Source organism: Dendrobium catenatum, unplaced genomic scaffold (genome assembly GCF_001605985.2).
Source record: "Dendrobium catenatum unplaced genomic scaffold, ASM160598v2 fragScaff_scaffold_716, whole genome shotgun sequence".
NCBI lineage: Eukaryota > Viridiplantae > Streptophyta > Magnoliopsida > Asparagales > Orchidaceae > Dendrobium > Dendrobium catenatum.
Window position 1 is genome coordinate 11,452,453 of NW_021319178.1, and position 24,484 is coordinate 11,476,936.

The 24,484-nt window shown below is 33.2% G+C and overlaps 2 protein-coding genes across 12 annotated transcripts in view; both read right to left on the reverse strand.

Moving 5' to 3' along the window:
• The window catches only part of LOC110102450 (homocysteine S-methyltransferase 2), a 41,303-nt gene extending 33,966 nt beyond the window's left edge, over window positions 1-7,337 (reverse strand). For all 11 annotated transcript variants that reach the window (XR_002303826.2, XR_002303831.2, XR_002303827.2 and 8 more), the window contains exons 1-5: window positions 7,048-7,337; window positions 3,694-3,750; window positions 3,361-3,590; window positions 3,120-3,249; window positions 1,891-2,094 (exon numbers count right to left, since the gene is read on the reverse strand). Coding sequence is in view for 8 of the 11 variants with exons in the window: in XM_020830792.2 (XP_020686451.1) it covers window positions 1,891-2,094; window positions 3,120-3,249; window positions 3,361-3,590; window positions 3,694-3,750; window positions 7,048-7,224 (798 nt within the window). In the remaining 3 variants the exon portion in view is untranslated. The remainder of the gene's footprint in view (window positions 1-1,890; window positions 2,095-3,119; window positions 3,250-3,360; window positions 3,591-3,693; window positions 3,751-7,047) is intronic.
• Window positions 7,338-12,391: 5,054 nt separating this feature from the next.
• Window positions 12,392-19,163, reverse strand: LOC110102453 (serine/threonine-protein kinase STY13). Its single transcript, XM_020830796.2, has 6 exons — window positions 18,163-19,163; window positions 13,954-14,075; window positions 13,422-13,630; window positions 13,169-13,343; window positions 12,929-13,063; window positions 12,392-12,786 (listed from the first exon to the last, which is right to left on the reverse strand). The coding sequence occupies exons 1-6, from the start codon at window positions 18,461-18,463 to the stop codon at window positions 12,577-12,579; spliced, it is 1,152 nt and encodes a 383-aa protein (XP_020686455.1). The 5' UTR covers window positions 18,464-19,163; the 3' UTR covers window positions 12,392-12,576.
• Window positions 19,164-24,484: the final 5,321 nt, after the last annotated feature.

A 24,484-nucleotide genomic window follows, 5' to 3' on the forward strand; every position in this document is an offset into this window, starting at 1 on the left:
TTTCTTCCACCATTGGTTCCTCTCGTGTAGTGGTGGTGTAATTTTCTCCCTTCTTCCCTTGGCGCATTTAGACCCCATGTTTCAGCCCCACCATTGCTTCCTCTGGTCCACCTCCCTTCATGCCTGGGTGGTCTCCAAAAGGGTTCGATCTCCCCTCTTTCTGCTACCCATTCTTCCGGATACCCTGATGCCCTTCTCTCGGGGTGATCTTTGAGGAAAAAAGCTCTACCCTTCATCATCCTACTCTTGAACTTTCTTCCCTTTCCAATCAGTCCTAGGAGTAGCTAGCGAAGTCTTTCATTGCATCTCGATCAATGTTTTAATCATGCATTCCATGTTTCCAAAATGGCTTTCCATGGAGGAAAACCTTCCCTCCATTCCAAAAAATCTTTCCTCCATCTCGGAATGTTTCTCCTGCATCTCAGCCTTAAGTTATTCCATCTCACTTTCCAAAGCTTCCATCTTCTTTGCTTTCATTCACAGATTTTAGCCTCCAATAGCGAAAATCAACAAGGTGGAAAAATTTCAGTAAAAAACAGCAATAGTGACTTTAAATTTCAACCCAAGACACCGTTCTGATACTAATTTGATAAACTGGGTCGTCGGAAGGCCGCCTTTTTATGTGACCAAACCATCTAAGGTGACTCTCTCTAATCTTATCTTCTATTGGAGCTACTCCAACCTTTTCACGTATATGCTCATTTCGTATCCTATCTCTAAGGGTAAAGCCACTCATCCATCTAAGCATCCTCATCTCTGCCACACTTAACTTAGTATTATGCTTCTCTTTTAAAGGCCAACATTCGGCGCCATAAAGCATTGCAGGCCTCACTACCATCTTATAGAATTTTCCCTTAAGTTTGAGGGGTATATTTCTATCACATAACAAGCCGGATGCATTCCTCCACTTCAACCATCCAACTTGAATTCTGCTGATAATATCCCCATCTATTTCACCATCACTCTGAACAATAGTCCAAGATATCTAAAACGTGTACTCTTATTAATGACTTGATCACCCAAAGTCACAATCCCCTCACTAGGTCTATTACTACTAAAATTACACTCCATATATTCCGTTTTAGATCTACTCAAGCGAAAACCTTTACACTCTAAGGTTGACCTCCATAATTCAAGTTTACCTTCAACTCCCTCTCTAGTCTTATCAACAAGAAGAATATCATCAGCAAAAAGCATACACCAAGGTACATCCTCTTGCAAATGTCTAGTGAGAACATCCATGACTAAAGCAAAAAGATATGGGCTTAAGGCTGATCCCCAAAAAATAATAATAAGCCCTATATAAGCCCCTACTCTTCCCTCCAATTTAGCCCTAAAAGATCTCTCTTGCCTTAATTTATTCCCTCCCTCTTTTGAATTCAAATTCCCTTCATTCATTCCTTCTTTAATCCTCATCCTAACATATAGAATAATTGGTTTATTGGGCCTCAAAGGGGGGCCAAAATTTCAACCCCTCCACCCCTTGTAGCTGGTCCGCCCCCTGACTGTTGGGCCAGCTACAAGACCAGTCATGCTGGACCGGCCTTAACAAAGTACTAAGCTAGAGTTTAAATCAATCAAAAGCAAATTTACAGACCTCACAAAAATGGCATAATACGAGAATTTGTAGATCATGACAAAATGAAAAATACATTTTTTTGAAATATATTTTTACTTTGTGAACATAAAACAAACTTAATTAGCAAAAACCTGGCATAATTTTAATGGCAAAGAATACTTTTCCAACATACATGAAATTGAATTAATGAGATTATATATATATATATAGAAGGAAAAAAATCCTAATGTTATTTTCTTTAAGAAGCAACCAAATGAGTTATATTTAGTATTGCTGAGCCTTGCATGAGGATTGCTCGTTTAAACACGTACCTTCCTAATGGTGAAAATTAGTCCCTGGATATATCTTGGGGGAGTGCAGTTGATACCAACTGCAACAACGTTCTGACATGCATTAGCAACAGCAGTACACTCAAGTACTGAATCTCCACTAACGACATCATTTTCATCTTTTGAGGAAAAAGAAAACCAAGCAGGGATCCTAATGTTATTTTCTTTGAGAAGTTCAACATAAGCCTGCAAGTATAATGATTGCAACGTTGCATAAATAAAATATTCTAGGCTTCAGTAGTCAAGTTGTACTGAAATACCATGAACAATGAAGGGAAATGCAAAGCACTTTTAAAGGAAATTTGAAATGGATAGCATGACTGTGTAGTTCTCCTCATGCTTTGATCAATATTGTTTCCAACACCAAAAACAATATTATCCACGGTAACAATTCAGCTCAACAATAAACCAGAAGAAGCAACACTGTAGCCGATGCATCTTTTTCCTTTTTAGTTTTTACCTTTTTGTAACCATAAAATGGGAACCCTTCATATTAGCCATATAGAGTTCTCAACATAGTCTAATGAATCTGCAGCGCCTCTTAACTCTCAGACTAGCAGTGGTTGGTTTAGCATCTCTTTTCTTATTTGCCTTTTTATAACCCTAAGGGGTTGTTTGATAGCAGTATTTAAGCCAGATTTGAGGCGGATTTGAGCGAAAACCAGTCAAACAGCCTAAAATGCAAAAACAAATTTCACGGCAAATGTAAGCCGCCATAGATGGAAAATTCCGCTTTTTCGTGCTAAATCCCGGATTTCCGAAATCCTATTTTTTGCGGATTTACGAAATCCATTGGCTCGATAGGAAGAGCCCGCTCGTTAAATTCTCACTATAGCCAAACAGTCACATGTGATTTAATAGGATTTATCATGAACATTACCAAATAGTTTTCAAGATTTAGGCCTCTCAGGATTTCCAAATTTGGATTTAACGGATTTACAAAATCCTACTTAAATCAAATCTTGAGTGCTAACAAACAGCCCCAAAAAATGAGCCTAAACTGCTTTATATTAGCCATATAGAGTTCTCAACCTAGTCTATTGAATATGCAGCACCACTTAATTATCAAACTAGCAGTGGTTGGTTTAGAATCTGAACTAATTGTAATGAAGATGATGTCCATAGAAAATAAACAAGCATAAAACTAATGCAGCACTAGAGAAAAATACAGCATAAGAACCACCCATAACCACATCGTACACACGACGTACCTGAGCTTCTATTTTATTAGGAATTGTTTCAAAAGCAATCAGATCAGCACCTGATTCCGCAAGCACCTGCACTCTTCTTCTATGAAAATCTTTCAAAGTTTGCAAAGTTACTTCTTTTCCATAGTGTCCACTATAATACGTCAAAATAAGAATCAGACAAGATTAAAATTTTAACAAATAATATATAAAACTATCATATAAAACTAAAATGGAAACGATGTGTGCTTAAACAATTCTTCACCTATATTCAGAACCATCTGCTAGAAAAGCTCCATAGCTTCCAATGGAAGCTGCAACCAGAATAGGCTGTTTTCTTGAACTGGCTTCATCTGCACCTACAGTATAGGGTCCATTTCGATAACTACTCTGAAATATACCTCGCGCCTCACAAGCAATTTCGACACTTTTGAACAGTAATGCTTCGCTTTCTTTTTTGGAAAAGCCTCGAGCTTCAAAACCCTGAATTGTGGCCTACAAAAAGCAAAGAAGCCCTAATTTATTAGTAGGCCCTGAATTGTGGCCTACAAATAAATGCTGAATGCTGAGATAATCATGGAGACAAAAAGCATAATACCTGATAGGATGCCGAAATTATAATGTTTGCACCTGCCATAAGGTAGTCTAAATGAACCTGCTACGGCATTAGCAAGTTGGTCATTGAAACAATAAAAGAGCATATAAGCATAAACGTATGATGATTTAGCTCAAACATGATCTGAACTCCAATAGCACAAAAAGTTTCATGATAGTCATAGCTAGGTAGACAGCCTATTGTTGGCCTAGATTATTAGGAAATGTTATATTTGGAAGTGTTATATTGTGAAAGGATCCATGGTCCAGTGGTTTTCCAAGGTCATGGCTTCAAATCACATATTTTGTAATTTCTCTCTTACAATTCACAATATATATATATATATAAAACAATTTCCAATTAGGAAGATATGCTTTAAATATCCTATTATGGGCATAGATGTATTAGGAAATGCCATATTAGGAGAATATTTCATTAGGAAGATATGGTTATATTCTCATAATCATGGATATTCTCTTTATTTCTTTCTTTTTGTAATTTCTAGTATGCATATATATAGGCTCATATATTCAGTAAATAATATAATAAGAGATTTTCTCTAAGATGTTATCAAAACAAGATTGTTCTTGTAATAGACCCTACCCCCCAATCCTACTCCTGCTCTCTCAACTCATATTCCTTCGCTCTCTCCTTTACGTCGCAACTGCATTCACCACATTCACACCTACAATCCATTGGCTAAGCATTCATATCTCAATGAATCAAAACCCTCTTCCTCTGTCCGTATCAATATAAAATTTAACGATAACAATTATCCCCTTTTATCGAGGGCATTTCACTTTCTTTTTGGTCCCACAACAAATTCATTCCATCTTAATGCTTCACTTTCAGATACCAAAGGCAATCAAGTTCACAAAGAGATGGCTGGCGTGGTTCTACCAGCACTACATGAGTGAGAGGACTAATAAAAAGCATGAATTATGAGTAATGATGCGACCAAGAGTTCCACAAGGGTTCACGAGGTTCTATAGGGTTTGCTAAATTATTTATTTTGAATTTGCTCAATTTTGCAAAATCAAGCAAATTTGGATCACACCAAAAAAGGCATAGTACTTGTTTTTTAAAACCCTAAAAAATTTTATTTTGTGTTGACTCTTTACTAAATCAAACATTTAAAAAGTTAAAGGTCTTGCATTTCAAATGGAATTCATTTCTAATAGAGTCAGCCAAACATCCAGTAATTTTTTTTTTTTTGGGTGACTTAACAACACTTTTTAAAAAAATGAATTAAATAAAACCATAATCATAAATCTCACAAATACGATAATGTGATTAATCTCGGAAATAGAGAGAGAAAATAAATGAGAACCAAATTTTCCTTTTCTAAGAAAATTATTCTAAAAAAATATAAATACCTAGGGCACATAATATTAATCAGATGGATAAATTAAAAAAATTTATCTAACAAAAATAGATAATATTTTTTTCAAACTTAATTAATTCATCAATATAATTGGAGTCCAAAAAGAAACTGTAAAATGTTTCATTCTAGCAATGCTGCTATTTCTTTGTATATTTAAGTTATTATTTTTATATTATATTTATGTCAAAATAAATTTCATAATTAAGAATTTTATCTAATTAAATTCGGATTAAGATATCGAGCTTTTTTTATTCCTTTTTGCCATTAGCTAGTTTTTTATTTCAGAGAACTCTTCTTTCTCCAGCTCTCTCGTCAGTCATCCTTCTGGGTGACGAAGGTGAGATCATCTTCTCAAGTCGCCAACAGCTCTCAGTCCCATGTCTCTCCTTTTCATGTATTCAACTTAGGGGTGTAAGTGAGCCGAGCTGGCTCGTGAGTCGGCTCCAACTCGACTTGTTAACGAGCTCGAGAGCTGAGCTTATCGAGCTTCGAGCTCGAGCTCAAGCCTACAATCGAGCTCGAATAATAAACGAGATCGAGTTCGAGCTCAACCCGACTCGACTTGAAAGCTTACCAAGCTACTCGATATAATTATATATATTATTTTTATATATAATAATACGCATCACATGTGTTGGTGCTTCTCGAACGAGCTCAAGCTCATTAAGGATTAAATGAGCCAGACTTGATAAGGCAAATACTCGACTCGACTCGTTTACACCCCTAATTCAACTTGTTGAATAGAGAAAGTAGAAAAGTACGGTAGGGATATCAGAGATCGGGTCAGCGAAGTCTTCAACATCGGCTGGGTTTATTAAATTTCTTTAGGTTTTCACTTTTCGATCTGTCCATCGGCTGGGTTTATTAAGTTTGCGGAATTGTTATAGTTTTCTTTTTCTTGGCGAGTTGAGCTTTTGGATGACGTTGCCCTTCGTCTGGCTTTGGTGTGGTGCGGTTGTGGACTTGTGTTTTCTCGTTTCTTTGATTTGATAACTAAAAGGGGGTTGCGTTCTGTGTGCTGTTTACTGATTGAATTTTATTATTTCTTTGGCGTTTTGATTGAATGCTGTTTTAGCTCCTATTCCGTAGCTGAGTTTTCCGTTTTTTCTTTTGCTCTGTTTGGTTGATATTTAGTGAATTTCATCTTTTGAGTAGTTTTAATTGAAGGAATTTCATAAAGGAAGAGCTTTTAGGGTTCTCTCCAAGTGATTGGCTTTTAGTCAGCCTTTAGTCAGCCATTTGGTTTTGTTTTTTCTTCCCTTTTTTTAAGATCGCTTTTTTTGCGGTTATTGTGATTGGTGTGGCCCTAGAATATGGATTCAAAGAGATAGAATTCTGAAGCGAGGTGAAGGAAGGGGGTTTCCGGTCGAAATTGAAGGGTTTAGGGAAATTTAGTGGCAAGTTATGTTCTTTAGAGCATATAAAATTGATCTTATGAGTTTGGATATTCAACTGGAGAAGCGGCTGAACAAGGCTTGGAGTGAGGATAAGGTTGAGAACCTTTCAAGCTCAGATATTAGCTTGTTATACTAATGGCATCTTACTCACTGCCTTGCCCACTTTCTAGGAAAATGAAAACAAGTAAATGCCAATCAATCTTGTACATCAAATTGACAGGATGAGAAGAAGAACAAATTAAGCGTTCACTATGAAATCATATAAAACAAAACCGCTCATCGGTTCACCATCTAACGATTCCACTTCCAACTTATGGAAGGTAAAAGGGGAACAAAAAAACTAAAAAAGGAAAGTGAGTGAAGCCATAAAATTTCTCCCAAAAAAAAAACGAAGCCATAAACTCCACAAGTGCACATTTTACTAAAGTTAAAAATCTTCACGTTGCCCGCACGAATAAACCAATTAGGCAATTATTATCAATCAAATTCACATCGAGTGTTGGTCGTCCTCACAATTTTAATAATAGTTGGAAAAAGAAGATAGAAAAAGAAAACATCGGGGAAAAGAGCAATTACCTTGCGAATAAGATCGGGAGAGCTGAACAAACACTTGGCGCTCCAGAGAGGATCGTTGAGGTCGGCGCCATTTGCCTCGAGCTCCGTCGCCATCCCGCCGTCCACCACCGCACAGCCACCGGCCTGCTGTAGAAAATCCCTCATCGCTGCAGATGGATCCCTCAACCCCAAACCCATAAGAGAGAGAGCAAGCAATACAGGCGATGGCGGCGTTTCGGCTATCGCCGGCTTTATAGCGGGATTCTTCGGCTCCTTCAGGTGATAGAGGACGCCGAAAGGCGAAATTTTATAAATGAGCTTTTAATAATTTTTATTATAAATTTGAGCTTAAGAATTCTAAAATTTAGAAATAAATAAAATCGAAAATTAAAATTCCGATCAGAAAAATATATTCCGATTTTTTAAAGAGACAATCAAAATACGATTTCAAACTTTATAATTGTTTATTGTTTTTTAATTTGGTTGCTTTAATACGATATTTAATATTTTTTATTAAATTAAGAATTGCATCTTAATTTAAAATTTTTGAAATATTTAAATAAGATAAGAATTTTTTTATCGTTAAGAATTTTTTTAACAGATATCTTATTAAAATACGTATATTTAATAATTTAAACTACATATACGAATAACGTTATTAGTTTCAATTAAATATAATAATTAATTAAAATTTTATTTGAATTATTCAATTTAAAACAATTGGTATCTTACATATGGATATCGTGTATAATATATAAGTCCATAATTTTACCGAATAAAAGGAACTTAAAGTCCATAATTTTACAAGAAATGAGATCTATAAATAAAAGTTGTATAATATATTTTATGAATATGATAGTATGGTATTTAAAATATATTTTAATGTTAAAAATATATTGATTAATTAGCAAAAAAGATATTTTTTTTATAAATTTAAATAGACTTTCATATATTATAAGAATTGTTGTAGTTGTTGTATAAGAATATCATGCATAATTTTACTAAAAAAGGCTAAAACATTATCCTTCTATGAGAAAAAATGCACTGCAATATAAAATGGTAGTTTAATTTTAAGTATTATAATCCAACTAGAAGGTCTAAAATATTTCAACATCAATTCAGACAAAATATATAGATCTCAATTTATTATTATTTTTTTACATTTAGATTAATTAAGATAAACACACATATCACCTACACAAGACTAAGAAATCAAGAATTCTTTCTTTGTAATTAAAGCACTCAACAAACAGTCCAAAGTAAGATGCGTACAAATCTCAAATTTAATTAGAAGAATAGAATTGATATGTCACCAAAAAATTGCCTTGATCCAGCACGAATCTCGAGGCATATTCAAGTTGAAAATTTTTTCAATTAAATACGAGAACATTTGACACTAATTTCAACAAACTTATAGTCAAATTGAACATCTCAAGGAGATGAACCCAACGACACGAAAAGAGGTACAATCCAAGACCAAATAGGTCCAAATTAAGGGGCTGAAGCATATTCACAAGGTTCAAATCATTAATTGAATGACTAAATTACCTATAAATATGGAATGCTTGTAGTAGAATTAAGCGGCTTGATGAGATGAATCCAATGAGCTCAATATCACTTAATTTTGACATCATTTGACCACATAATGCTTGAAAAATGCTCTATGATCGAGGGGATCAATAATGGTTGTTCGATGGAGCACTCCGAATTTGACCCAAATCTTCTTCATATTTAAGGGGCATGCCACTTTCAAAAACCCCACTTCCCACATGAAGGTAGAGCTTGGAACTTTTACTAAAGATTGGAGAGGACTCTAAGACTTTGAGGATCCTAGAATTGTGCCTAGGCACCACCGCAGGCAAGCTTTTATGAACCACCGCTGGCCACGGGTAAATGACTGCCGTTGGACCATCGCTCATTTGCCGACCTCAACCAAACTTCCGCTTAATCATCATCGCACCACCGATCACAATTGAACTTTCGCATATCTGTTGATCTCCATAAAACTTCCTCCCAACCATCGTCAGACCACCGTCCGGCCACCGAGAATTGCCAAAACACTGCTCGGCCACTGATTGTCATCAGATCACTGACCATCTTTCAATCTCAGTCGGACTCCTGCCTGACCACCATCGAAGCACCGCCTAGCCGTCGAACCATCATAAGACCACTACATTGCTTCAGACAACCATTCGGCCGCTGACCGTCCCAAAACCACCTCCCATCCACAGACCATCGCCTGTACCCTGACCATTGCCAGATCAACGTATGTATGTCAACCGCCATCGGACCTCTGCATGGACTCCCACCACGGCCAGGCCTCTACTCGGTTTCCATTGACATGCCACTTCGACCACCGTCACCAATAGACTATGACCCCTCTTGAAAATGACTCTTATGATATTAGATTCTTCAAAATCCAACTATGTAATGTACTATATAATCAACAACAAACATTAGTGGATCATTTCAAATGGATCATGCTCAATGGTTTTTTTCCATTTTCATGATTTTCCATATAAAAATCTTGGTGTCCCTTATAACTCTTGCACCTCTCACTCTTATCTTTATGTGTGTTGGATCTTCGTACAAATCTTGGATGCTAAACTATAGCTCTCCACAATCGTAAATATTCCAACATGCAACAAGAGCAAATGATCAATTTCACTCAAAAGGATTTAATGGTAAGCTAAACAAGCTATATTAATTATTAAATATACTTTTACACATGAATTAACAGGTAATGATAAGTTCAAAAGCTTCCTAAAGTTGTTGGAATAAAAAATAAAAGGTTGTAGGTAAGGAAGAAATGGGTTGGAACAACCACAAGTTGTTGGAATAAAAAATTGAAGGTTATTAAGTGCTTAGTGCCAAAAGCTTCCTAACCCTAGAATATGCGCTTATTATTGTGCAATTTATCCTAAGAGATTTATATTTCTTTGACTCAATGCAGCTTGTATCCATCATCATTTTCATAATGCATTTGTGATGAACATGTTCCCAAAGAGACGAATTTTTCATATAAAAATATTATGACATCATTGAATGCATCGGGCTTTTTGTTATTTTGTGTCATAGAAAAGTACCCGTCAAATTTAATGGAGAATTTTATAAGATTGTGGTGAGACCTACAATGCTTCATTAAACAAAATGTTAGCCATTAAAATATAATCATAAAATTAAGCTATGTGTTGCAAGATGTAGATACTCAAATGGATGAGTGGCTTTACACATAGAGACAAAAACATGAAAAGATTGGGGTAGCTCCAGTGACAAATAAGAGTAGAGAGAGCCGTCTTCAATGGTTTGTCACATAAGATGTCTACCTTACCATGACCTTGTAAGGAGAGAGATGCTAATAGGAGGAATCATCTTCCATTTATAGAATTTACTCTATGACAATATTTAATAAGCTAGTCTTCATATGGCTTCTTATGAATCTCTTTATAGCATAAAATGACTATGATCTATATGTTGGTCGAAGTTGGATGAAGCTAATTTGTGGGATCACAACTAATAAATGGACTTATGAAGACGATTTATTTGATACATGATTATGTTTTCATTTGGGATAGTTTTTTTATCAATATTTTGTTGACTCTAACCCGCGGCCTTTCGTCTAATAAAGTCAATTCTAGTTATTCATAAATCCGAGTTCTCATGCCCTGTAATCAATTTTACTTAGGTTTTTTCCTTCTTCCTTCACTCATTTTACCCTAATAATGATGATCATTTAATCAATTTTGAAGCTTTAGAATCTGTTTAGGATGGTTATAGTATTTTATAAAATTGGTTGTTAAATTAAAGTGGAAATTAACTTAAATATTCTGATGCAAAAAAGCAACTTTCCAACATAAATATTTATATATCAATGAAAAAGCAGCAAAAAAAATTAATGTCTCACCTTCCATAAAAATTAAATTAGAGGCAACCAGTCTTTTTTTCATTTTAAATTAAGTTTTAATTTTCAGTGATATATTTTAAAAATTTTAAAATTAAATTATTAATCATAATCCAAAAAAAATCAAATAATCATTTAATAAATTAAATTAAATCAAACAAAAACATTCTATTCAAAATCTAACCTTCCCCTATTCAGATTAATTATTCTATATGGATGTGAAACGCTATTCAGAGATCAAGCAGAATACGCCACATCAATCCTGCACTCGGTATTGCTTGGTACCACTCAATACCACGGCTCGACACAATTGATGGCCAGCCTGCTTTGTCAACGGAGAAACAAAATCAATGGCTTCTTGCCATCAACTTCTTAGCCACTGACATCTACAGACTTGCACAGAGATCACAGCTTTTTGGCTTTTCTGTTCTGTGACAAAATACAATCTTTATTTATATAAACCACTTGGATATCTCTATAGTAAACCTTATTATTATTTTTATTTTTTAAATTAAGTCAAATTCATACACGCATCACACGTAAAATTTAAACCAAGACCTCATGATTGATAGCTAAAATGTTTAACAAACATATCAAGACGAGTTGCTGCTTATACTTTTATTAATCTCCACTAAAAAGTAATCCATCTTGATACTATGATCTTGAATTGAGTTAATTTATTCATACCTAAAACTAAAAGACGCTAAACTTGATTTTATAGAAAAAAAAAATTTGATTATTTTCATAGAAACATCTTGCTGTATCATTATTACTATTTGGTTGCATGGTACTCACTCTGGAATAAAGATAAAATAATTTTGATAAGTATTTCATCCAAAATGATGAATTTTAAATAATAGACCAGTAACATGTTGATAGCAATGATAAAAGAGTCGTATATTTGGAAAATAAACTCAGATGATGCACCAACGGATTATAGACTAAGGCTTCATTTGTGACAGCTTTCGTACTGCTTTTTAAAACGGTTTTCTAATAAAAAAACATCAAATTCAAGATATTTTTCTACTAAAAAGTTATTTTAGAAAGCAAGAATAAAGCCTTCCCAATCAAAGCCTAGATGGCTTTCTTACTCTCTTAATGAAACTTTTTAATATAAAACTAAAATTTTTTACTAGAAAGCTGCTTTAAGAAACAGCAAGAAAGCCATTCCAAACGAAATCTAATATGGGCATCTTGAGACAAATAATGAAAACTAATTCGTACAAATATGTGACAAAAGGACATCCACTAATAGCTCAACTGTTGCAAATCATTCATCTAACATCATAATTGAGCTTAATCATGTAATATAGTCATTTCAAAACAAAAAATAATGACTAAAAAGCTCATCGTTATCAAAATGGAATTGGGCTGATCAGAAGAAGCTGCAGTGCGTTCGCAGTAAGCCAAAAGCACACTTCAAAAACTCTTATTAAATAATATCAACACAGAGACACAGCAACATTAAAAAAAAAAAAAAGTAAGACGATTATGATATCATATAAGATTGAATACTGTCAATATTCAGAAGAGATGGCATCAGAAAGGAAATTTCAAAAGTTTCCTATCACATTTATACACAAAAAAAAAGGACGAGCAAATAAAGAAGAGAAGAGAATAACACATAGGTTGAGGTGAAGAAGAACAGACTAAGGACCTCGGGTTGGAAATAAGAAGCATAAGCATTTGGTAACTTGGTCATCTGGAATCATGCCGCCTCCTTTGCTAGTGTCAATCGCCTCCAAAAGCCTCACAACCTCATCCATTTCTGGCCTCTTCTCAGGACTTGGATCCCAACATCTTCTCATAATGTTTGCCAAGGCAGTGGGGCAACAGCGAGGGATCTCTGGTCTCAAGTTCTGTAACATTCAGAACAAAAATTATAAACACATTATTTGTTTCTATTATGAGATCTAAATATTTTCAATCCAAAATCTAAGTAACAGTAAGATTTGCTTTGCGTGAATGAAAATGTTTAGTAGAAAAATTTGGAAAACTAACCTGCCTAACAACAGCAGATGAGATTTCAACAAAGCTTAGATTAGGATATGGCATGTCACAACAGTAAATCTCCCACAAACAAATGCTGAAGCTGTATACATCACATTTTCTATTGTAGGGCTTACCATCAAGGACCTATATACATTAGAGATTTCATTAAGTAGTCTTTAACCCTAAAAGAGCTTAAATCAAGGATAGGATTATGGAGAAGCATGGAGAACAAATATAGTGATTATGCACCTCTGGAGCCATGTAGCCAAGGGTGCCGGTTTCGCCGGTCATATCCTTTGGGTTCTGTGCCTCGACACGAGCGACACCAAAATCAGCAATTTTGAGATTTCTTTGGCTATCCAACAACATATTTTCAGATTTGACATCACGATGAACTATCTTCTGTGAATGCAAATAACTCAATCTACAAGATGAAAAATTGTGTTACTGATTAGTATTTAAGATATCATATCATAAGTATTTGAAATAATAGTGCACCCACCCCCTGGATAAATCTAATGCCAATTGGATTACAATTTTGTAGGCAAGCTTCTTTCGGCTGTTTTTTATTAGAAATGTCTTCAATGTTCCCCCAGGAAGATACTCCACAACAACACAGCAGGCTCGAGCAGGGAGGGTATTGCTGCCATTGCTTGGTGATTTTTTTTGTGGAATTTTGAGCTCACTCGTTCCCATAGAGGCCCCAACAAACTAAAACAAAGAGAAAAGAAGTTATCATCTCACCCATGCATTTGAATTGTAACTGAAATACGGGTGTTAAAAGATGGATACAACAACAACAACATTAAGCCTTTATCCCACTACGTGGGGTCGGCTACATGAATCACTTTTCTCCATTGTGTCCTATTAAAAGTCAAATTCTCATTTAAATCTAATAAAGAAAGATCATTTCTATACAGCAACAACAACAAAATCAAGCTTTTATCCCACTACGTGGATGAAAAACCAAAATTTTAAAATAAAACAATATAACATCTAATGTCTATTGAGAATGTGTCCATAAGAAGGCTTGCCTTCGTAACATTTGGATGGTCAAGTTTATGCCATACAGCAACCTCTTTCTCAAACGATGCTCTAAGAGCAACTGTTTCAGCTTCTGTGGCATAGCCATCTTCCCCCCAATCCAATAACTTCACTACAACAAGGAAAACGAAATGATCCGAGTCAAACTTTAGTTGGAAAATAAATACCGGTCAATAGTGAAAAACAATTTGAACTAATTTAGAGGAACTGTGCTGAAAGTATTTATGCAACAAAACATCAATAACAAGTACATAATGCAGCTAGCATATGGAAACATCTGTTTGTCAACATTTGCTTAGATGCTTAGACTAATATTTCCGCTTGCAAGAAATAAACAAAGATCGGGTAATGGCGCAAAAACCATGCTAAGTTATACTAAAGCTGCAAGAGCGAGGCAAATATGATCCATATAATTAGGATCTGTAAGGAGAGGAGCCCTTTTTTTTAATATTAAAGCCCCACAACAATAACAATAACAAGCCATTGTCCCACTACGTGGAGTCGGCTACATGAATCATTTTTTCTCCATTGTGTCATGTTAAAAGTCCAATTCTCGTTTAAATCTAATAAAGAAAGATAATTTCTAATATTTTCTAACCAAGTCTTTTTAGGTTGTTGTTGTTGTTGTAATATTAAAGCCCCACTTCAAATTTCTTGGCTTCAGCTAACCTCAGTACCTCACCATTATTAATCTAACCACTATTGACTAAATATTAAGATGTCAAACTTATGCCAATTATCTCAAGGAAATTATGTACTCAAAATCCATAAAAGAATTATGAACTACAGGAGAAAATTACGCTGCAATAACTTTCTCTTAATTTACCCATTTTTTATCAACATTGGAATCCCTTAAGATGTATAAATCTTAGTTTCTTATCAAACAAGTTAGTGCTATCAATTGACATACACCTCAAAAGAAAACGCTCTAATGCAAAAACTAATATAACCCAATTTAAAAGAGAAACTCTAATGGTCCATTTATTAATGAGAATTGAAATTCTAGGTCATAGTAAAGAACATCATTTTTATGAAAATAAATAGTGGCACGAGTAGCCCTGAGGTGGTTCTAGGATTATTACTGATGAAAATCTCATGATAGAACGAATCTTAAAGTTAATCTAATAGCCATTGACCAGGAAACTAAATTTTAATGCACAAAAAAAAAAAGATTTTTGGTCAATAGATCCAATATTCTTACATTAACGGATAGATGCTTTGAGAATGAAAGAAGCATCCAGATGTCTAGCAAAATTAGAGAGCACAAAATAGAACTCTAGAAGAGAAAATTTCAAAAAAGATGTAAAATATTCAACAAAAAATTGATAAATACCGTTGAGTAAATGAGAGGAGATGAAATCCCCATGAATTTAATATATTATATATTTCATAAAAATTATGAATAAAAAATAAATATAATTAAAGATAAAATAAATTATAAAATCCCAATCTCATAATCAAATGATTCATATTCTAACTCCAAAGTAACCGACAAAAAATATATTTAAATAAAAAAGGCGTCCAAATGAAATAAGATAAGTGATAAGTCCACATGAGACGTAAATGAAGACAATTAGTGAGCCAATAAAAGAAACGAAAAGGTAGGAAAAGAGTCTCTAGCAAAGTGAGTGTAGATTCAAAGATAGACACAATGCAAGAGACACAAAGGTAAGGTGGGCTTGGAGCTTCAACGTTTATGAAATCTTTTAGAAGAGGAACAAGTTTGATAGGACCGAACTTCTGAGAAACGAAAAATATAAATAATCTTTTCATTCATTTTTAAATTAACATAGAAAGAAAACTTATTTATCATATGTTGAGCCCAGTAATTTGATAATTTAATTTACGTTCATATCATGAGGATGTCAACCAACTAATTGGGTGTAGAAAAAACTAATTCTGGAAAGAGATTAATGAACTATTACATCGTAAACCTATAGAAGAAAGGATAGTTGTTGGTAGTGATTAAATAGGTATAAAGTTTCTTGTAAAATGGGTCATAAGAGGATACATAATGTTTATGGCATCGGAGATATAGAAATACAGTAGAAAAAATATACTCAATGTCATAGTAACATATGATCTTGCAATATCGAACACAATTTAATAAATGAAAGAATGCTTGGCTGCTTAAAGTTAGCAAACCACAACTAATTTATATCTAGCTTAGAAAGAAATAAATAATATTTTTGAAAGATTGTAAGGTGATTTCAAGAAAAAAACATGACCACAGAACATCATCGGACAACACTTATGGATTTATATTTTAAGAGTATAAAAAAAACTAATCAAATAGAATTATGGCTCTACATCATCTACTATAAGGAGGTGACATTGAAAATAAAATAGATTTATCCAAATAAAATAAAATAGATATAGCTCTAAAAAAATGCATAAATGTAAGACTTTAGGCTTAAATAAAATATATATTGAAATTTGAGGAGTTATAAAGGATATCGAATCATTTAGTTAGCAAATATTTTAAATAGTGTTTTCTGAAGACTAAGAGAGTGTCATATGATTGAGAAAGAAGCAATTTAATGCCAATATTTAAGAACAAAGATGTCGTTTAATTGTGCTGATTATAAAGAAATCAAATTTATGATTCGTATACTGAAGCTATTGGAGACAAAATGTTGGAGTATATGATTATAAAGTTACAACAATTTAAAATAACTAATTTGATTTCATGCTAAGAAGATCTACTATATAAGTTAGTTTTGTGTAAAAACAATTAATGAAAAAGTAAAGAGTACAAAAAGATAATCTTCATGTAATTTTATTGATCTTGAAAAAGCATGATCAAGTACCACAAGAATTGATTTGGTGCTTTAAATTAAGAATGTGGATCTAAGTTTTATTGACATTATTAAATATATGTATGATGGGATATTGACTAATATTAGAATTAGTTGTGAAGTTGCCTAAGAGTTTTCAATTATCATAAATGTATCTCAAGGACAAATATGAAATCAAGGCCTTTTGTATAGGTTATGGAGTTCCTTACAAAATATTCAAAGCAAGGTACCTTAGTGTATGTTTTTTACATATGATATAATTCTAATTAGTGAACATTCAATAGAATAAATAATAAAATAGAACGGTTGGGAAAATATTTAGAGAATCGAGGCCTCGGAATTAGTATAATAAAAATTGAGTATACGCTATGTAATTTTTTAGATAAAATATTAAAAATTATCATTCAATATTATTGAAAAATAAAGTGATACTTGGATGAGATAACTTTAAATATATTGCATCTGGTATACGTAAAACTTGAGATATAGACGAGGATATAACTTTTAGAGTTAAATCCTGGATGATTAAAATAGAGAAGTGCCTCTCGAGTTTTATGTGATAAGAGAATATCATAGAGGCTTAAAAGTATATTTCATACAATAAAAATTACATCATCGATGCTATATGGATCTAAATGTTGGACCATTAAAAAAATCATTGATATTTAAGCTGCGTGTGACAAAAATGATAATATATATATATATATATAACCAATTCATAACATGTTATTAATCCCAGCCATAAATAGTGGATATAACTTCATCATCTATTAAAACTTATGAAACAATATCTGTATTGCTATCCAAAAGTGTATTGTTGAGGTGTTTGATATCAAAATAAAAGGAAGAGTGGAAAGAAAAATAACCCAAAGCATTGTTGATGCTTCCGAATATATAATCAAATCAAATACATTGAAAATTGGACTAGCATCCTTTTTTTTTTTGGATTTCAACTTTAACATCAATTTTTTATTTTTTTTTTGGATTTCAAACTTAATAGTTACGTGACTGCATATGACCCTATTTTTCTTAAGAGTTTTGTAGAAAACCTTTAAAGATTTTAAATCCGATTACCTGATATCTACTTTGAATTCCACGCTTCTAGTTCGCATCTGTAATGGGTTTAAAACTATGATTAATTGACAACAAATTTACATTGAATATTATCATGCAATTCATGTATATGTTGTGCAAATTCATCCAAACAAACTTCATAGAAAATTATATTACATTTATAGATTTTCTAGGTTCCAATCACGTAACTATTTCAAATGGACGACAATTGTAAGAATAAAAAATTAAAAAAAGACCAGCAGCAGCAGCATAGCAACATGCACAACTAATAACTATCAATTAATCAGTTCTACAGTAATGATACATTAAGGAGATGAGATTAAGTACCTGCTACATCCTGTCCATCATAAACGCCCTTGTAAACAGTACCGTAAGTCCCTCGAGCCACCTCATACCGAATCTCAAGCTTAGACAAATCAATCTCCCATTCCTCCCTGGGGTTCTCAACCTTATCCTCACTCCAAGCCTTGTTCAACCGCTTCTCCAGTTGAATATCCAAACTCTTAAGATCAATTTTATCTGCTCTAAAGAACATATCCTTGCCACTAAAGCTCCCTAAACCCTTCAATTTCGACCGGAAACCCCCTTCCTTTACCTCACCTTCAGACTTCTCCCGCTTTGAATCCATATTCCAGGGGGCCACACCAATCACAATAACCGCAAAAAAAAAAAAAGCGATCTTAAAAAAAAGGAAGAAAAAACAAAACCAAATGGCTGACTAAAAGCCAATCACTTGGAGAGAACCCTAAAAGCTCTTCCTTTATGAAATTCCTTCAATTAAAACTACTCAAAAGATGAAATTCACTAATTATCAACCAAACAGAGAAAAGGAAGAAACGGAAAACTCAGCAACGGAATAGGAACCAAAACAGCATTCAATCAAAACGCCAAAGATATTCAAAAATTCAATCAGGAAACAGCACACAGAACGCAACCCCCTTTTAATTATCAAATCAAAGAAACAAGAAAACAGAAGTCCACAACCGCACCACGCCAAAGCCAGACGAAGGGCACCAAAAAAAAAAAAACTATAACAATTCCGCAAACTAAATAAAGCCAGCCGATGGACAGATCGAAGAGTGAAAACCTAACCTAGAAGCAAGAAAAACGGGTTGCAGACATCGCTGACCCGATGTCTGACATTCCTGCCGTACTTTTCTACTTCCTCTATTCAACAAGTTGAATGGATGAAAAGTAGAGACGACGACTCGAGAGCTGTTGGCGACTTGAGAAAGATGATCTCAGCTTCGTCACCCAGAAGGATAACTGACGAGAGAGCCGGAGAAAGAAGAGTTCTCTGAAATAAAAAAGTTGCTGAAGGCAAAAAGGAATAAAAAAAGCTCGATATCCTAATCCGAATTTAATGAGATCAAATTCTTAATTATTATAGTTATTTTAAAATAAATATAATGTAAAAATAATAAATATTATCTATTTTTGTTAGAGAAGATTTTTAATTTATTAATCTGATTAATATGATGTGGCTTAGGTATTGTTTTTTTTTTTGGTTAATTGGTTCTCATTTACTCTCTTTATTATCAACAGGTTGCTTTTTGGATTACATTTGTATATTCCTGCGTGTTTATTTTGGCCCTATGATTAGTTATACAAGTTATACAAGTTTTTCTATATTAATCGCATCGTCATATTTTTGAGATTCATGATTACACGTTTTATTTATTTTATTTTTTTAACAAATGTTTTAAGTCACCCAAAAAAGAAAAAAAAAATTACTTGATTTTTGGTTGAGTCGATTAGAAGGGAATTTCATTTGCAATGCAAGACCTTTAACTTTTTAAATGTTTGATTTCCTAAAGAATCAAAACAAAATATTTTTTTAGGGTATTTAAAAACAAGTACTTGTCTTTTTTTTTATTCTAAATTTGCTTGATTCAGCTAAATTGAACAAATTCGGAGCAATATAGCAAACCCTGGCCTGTGGAATCCCACAAAACCCTGGTGGAACCTTGCTTGCATTGTTCGGTCATTCCTCATAAATCATGCTCCTGATCGTCTCTCTCACTCATGTAGTGCTACTGAATTAATCACATCGATCGTCTCTCGCCAATCACCAATGCCTATTTTCATGAAACCTTGCTCACTCCGCTCCCCAATTTTGATATTATGCTATCCTTGAGCTCGACCCCATCCTGACAACCCCAACCAGGCTTTCATGGTCTCCAGTGTTATCCCTATCATCCGCATGTTTCGCATCAAACATGTACACCGTCTCTATTATGCTATGATTAAAATCAAAAGGTGACCATTAACCAACTAAATATAAGAAAATTAGAAACTTATAGTACAATTAATCAAATAATCTAATAAAATTAAAATACAAAGTATTTTATTTATGCTATATTTAAAATATTAAAATATTCTTAAATACTTGCAATTAAACATCTACATGAGAACACGTGATTGTTTTGTGCACAACTGTTTGAACAGAGAAAAACAGTTCAAATGTGATGTACGAATCTTACATAGAGGCGTTGACAATCTTGTACTACTAAGAGCTCAAAGCAAATCTAAGATGTCAGAGTTGTTTACTTCTTGCACATGATGACAACGGGCGAGCTAGCCACGCTTCCTTCTCTTTTTGGGAATTCAATTTAAAAACTTAGAAAAAAATCAGCTAATCTCAATCTTTTGATTATGAGAGATTATTATGTGCGGTGTTTGAATATATTCGAAGGTCAATCTGAATGCATCATATCATCCAATATATTGTGAATTGGATGATGTGGCACGACCGGATTAGCCTCCTGACATGTCCGAATATCGCACAGAATAATTTTTCATTGATTAGAATTTTAACTACTAATTTAAAAGTTTTGAATTCGAAGCTTGCATATATAATATGTGTGTAAATTCATCTTAATAGCTCATGTCTATAAAAAAGAAGAAGAAAAAACTAATTATAACATTTAAGACCTATTTTAAGGATAAATAAGACACCGGTCTTCTGATTAGGGGTCGAATTAGAAAGAGTTTAAGGTGGGTAATTACTAACCTTAAAATCTTTTTTTAATAGAAGAATAAACATTTTAATTATATTGTCTACATTCAATTAATGCAACTACCCAGTTGTAAGACAAAAAATCAACTTTGTATTTCACACATAAAATAATGTATTTCACAATTTTTTTTACCCACCCTCAAAAGAGAGATTGGTTCCGCTGGAAGCCCCAGGCTTCCGATGAACCGGTTATGAGAATAGATATATTGGATTTGACATATATTAAGGATTTATTTGAGACATCTTTCTTATTGCTTTTTAAAGTAGTTTTTTAGTACAAAATTTTAGTTCAAATATTTTTTATACTAGAAAGCTGCTTTAGAAATTAAATAGAAAATTGTTCCGAATAAAGCCTAAGAAAGATAGAGGAAGATCTAAAAAGTCTTAGGTAAAAAAATACTATGAGAATTTAACTCTTAACATGACACAATGAAGAAAAAGAACGCATGTAGTCGATCCAACGTGGTGGGATAGAGCTTTGATGCTGTTGTTATTGTTGTTTTTAGATCTATTTTAAGTTAAATATAACATATTAATAATTTATATTATATTTTTTAAAAGTTAATTTAGTACTTTTAAATTTATCTAAATAAAAAATAGAATATTTTGACTTTTTTATTTTTTTGAAAATTATCTACATCGCTTTCTTACCTAACAAATCTGAGATTGTTCCATCTTGCATACTTGAACAAGCTGGCTTCATCTAGAAATACTAAACTAACTATAAAATAAGCTTTATTTTTTCATATATTATATTCTTAAGCTAATTAAATATCATATGTAAGAGCTGAGCATTTTTTAGGCTTTCATTTATATTATATTACATTGAGAAATGCTATAGTTAGGATCCATTTCAGAAAAAAATATATATTCTTAAGAATATTTTTGAATATTTTCTTAAACAAAATTGAGCAATTATTTCTTATAGTTATAATTTAAGTTCTTTTTTTTTTTCAATGGTAAATTTCATTCATTTTAATTCTAAACATTGATTTATTATATTTTTAAGCACTAATCAAATATCAAGCATAACAGCTGTACATAATTGTGCCTTTTAGTCGTCCATTTGTATTACAGGGAGAAATTCTAGGCTTATCAATATATATATTTGGGCGGCTGTAATTATTTAAATAATTATTTTGTTTGTTCATTATACTCTTATTTAGATGATTTGTCCCCCTTCAATCTATTTTTTAGTCTTTATTATAAAAGTTTTTAGGCAATTGCTCCCCTTAAAAATATTAAAATACTATGATCTTTAGGCTATTACCCCCAATATAATTAAATACATTGTGTAGATGTGTTATTGTCAGGGAATGATGAACCAAATACAAAGAGAAATAGTAAATCAAAATTTGTTCCGGGGGCAGCCCCGCGAACCTGCCAGGGGCGCTGCCCCTTGGACCCCCAACATATATACTAACAGTTACTTATAAGTTCCCCCCAAATAAAAATTATGACTGGCTCCGCCCCTGACCAGAAACACGTAGAAGCAAAACAAGCCAAAAACCCACCAAGCAACAGATCCAACACAAGCAAAGAGCCTTCACAGGACTACTCACAAAAACCAACAATCCACAAACAGGAACAACCAACATAACCGATGATACAACACCCACACAGCCCAACTGCAACTAAAACAACCCAGCCACCCACACGCCGCACACCAAACAATCAAACAAAACTCCACTATCGAAAGAACACCAACAACAAGAAGACAACCAACCAAATAATGACCATCAACCTAAGACAAAAACAAAGACAACACATTACTTCTTTTTGGATATGAATCAACAAATACTACAATCATCTTAGTTTTGAATTTTTCAAACCCATAATAAATTTTATTTTTTTATGCGAGGAATTTAAATTGAAAACATTATGATAAATATTTTTAAAGATAATCTCACGCTCGAATTCCCTAATTTGTTCGGAAAAAAAAAAAAATCAAATGTTGACAATAATGAGATATCACCAAGGTGATTGATGGTATGCCACAACTGTCTGAAAATACAAAGTTTGAGCAATCATTAATGCAAAAGATACATTTGTTTGTTTTTCTTGGGATTGTCTTATGACCTAACTAGAAAGTAAGAAATGCTTATGCGTAGAAGTCCTCATAGCACCAGAATAAGCATGTATTTTAGAGAAAATTATGTTAGATGAGCGCAGAGAACAAATAAATAATCACACACTTGAAGTTATCTAGCTATAAGTTGCATGCTTTCTCACTACAAGAACATTGCTACCTCTTTTTTTATTTTTTTGGTTAAAACCCACAAAGATGTTTACTCGTTAATTGGGTGAAAAATTACAAGTCCTTAAAAGGAACATAAGCTTCCTAACAATAGCATTTAAAGTAAAATCTAAGAGCCATTATTCCAACCTATTATAATAATCAAACAAAATAAACATAAGAGAACCAAAACAACCCAAGCAGGGCTCCTAAAAGAAACAAAGGACCACACAACAAAAGCTCCAACCGAAGCTCCAGGCTACAACAACAAAACTAACGCCTCAGCCAGCTCCAAACACCAGCAGACCCCAAACCATCCAACCCAGAACATTGCTAGCTCTTGATTTGAGTTGGGACTACCAATAAGGGTCAGTCACAAATGATTATATGATGCAGTAGTGATTACACTTATCTCATTATCTTTCACAATTTTATCAAATAAATACATTTATCAATCAAAGATTTGTTGATATGATCTAATTATTATTATAACCTCCACTTTATTTTAAAACAACAATTTCTACTGAAGACAAATGTCGGAACCTAAGCTGGCTTCAAGCCTTATCCAAAATTGGGTTAGTGTGTGTTTTATATTCCTTAAATTTATTTCAGAATGAAGCAATATAAATTTCAGTTGACTAGTTCTATTTTATGCGTTTATCTTAATATAAATGTAATTTCATAATCAACATTTAATTAAAATATCCTGAAACAAATTTTCTCCGGTTGCCTCCTTCCAAACCAAAACCCTAAATTCAAACAATCAAAAATCCAAATGACACTATTATGTTAACCCTTTATTCTACTACGTGGGGTCAACTACATGAATCTTTTTCCCCATTATGTCTTGTTAAGAGTGAAATTATCATTTAAATATAATAAAAAAAGTTATTTCAAATATTTTCTAATCAAGTCTTTTTAGGTCTACCTCTACCTCTTTTAACATAGGCCAAATCTAATACATCTACTCTCCTAACTGAGTCATCAAAAGGGTGATGTTTTATGTGACCAAATCATCTAATGTGGCTCTCTCTAATCTTATCTGGCACTGGAGCTACTCCAACCTTTTCACATTTATACTAGTTTCACATTCATTCTATCTCTAAGAGTAAAGCCACTCATCCACTTGAGCATCCTCACATATGAAACATTTAACTTGATATTATGCTTCTCTTTTAATGGCCAACATTCTGCACCATAAAACATTGCAAGCCTCACACTATCTTATAGAATTTTTCCTATTAAAATTACAATCCCCAGACAAGATCGATTACTATTAAAATTACACTCTATGTATTGAAATTTGGATATCTCAAACCAAGACCTTTAAACTCTAAGGTTGACCTCCATAATTCAAGTTTACCTTCAACTCCCTCTTTAGTCTTATAAACAAT

What these genes read in the sequence shown, in the direction of transcription:
- LOC110102453 (XM_020830796.2), bottom strand. Translation starts at nt 18,463, where the DNA reads ATGGATTCAAAGCGGGAGAAGTCTGAAGGTGAGGTAAAGGAAGGGGGT. An exon ending in TGATGGACAGGATGTAGCAG is followed by an intron (nt 14,076 to 18,162) that starts GTACTTAATCTC and finishes TCCTTGTTGTAG; the next exon opens with TGAAGTTATTGGATTGGGGG. An exon ending in CATCTGCTGTTGTTAGGCAG is followed by an intron (nt 12,787 to 12,928) that starts GTTAGTTTTCCA and finishes TGAATGTTACAG; the next exon opens with AACTTGAGACCAGAGATCCC.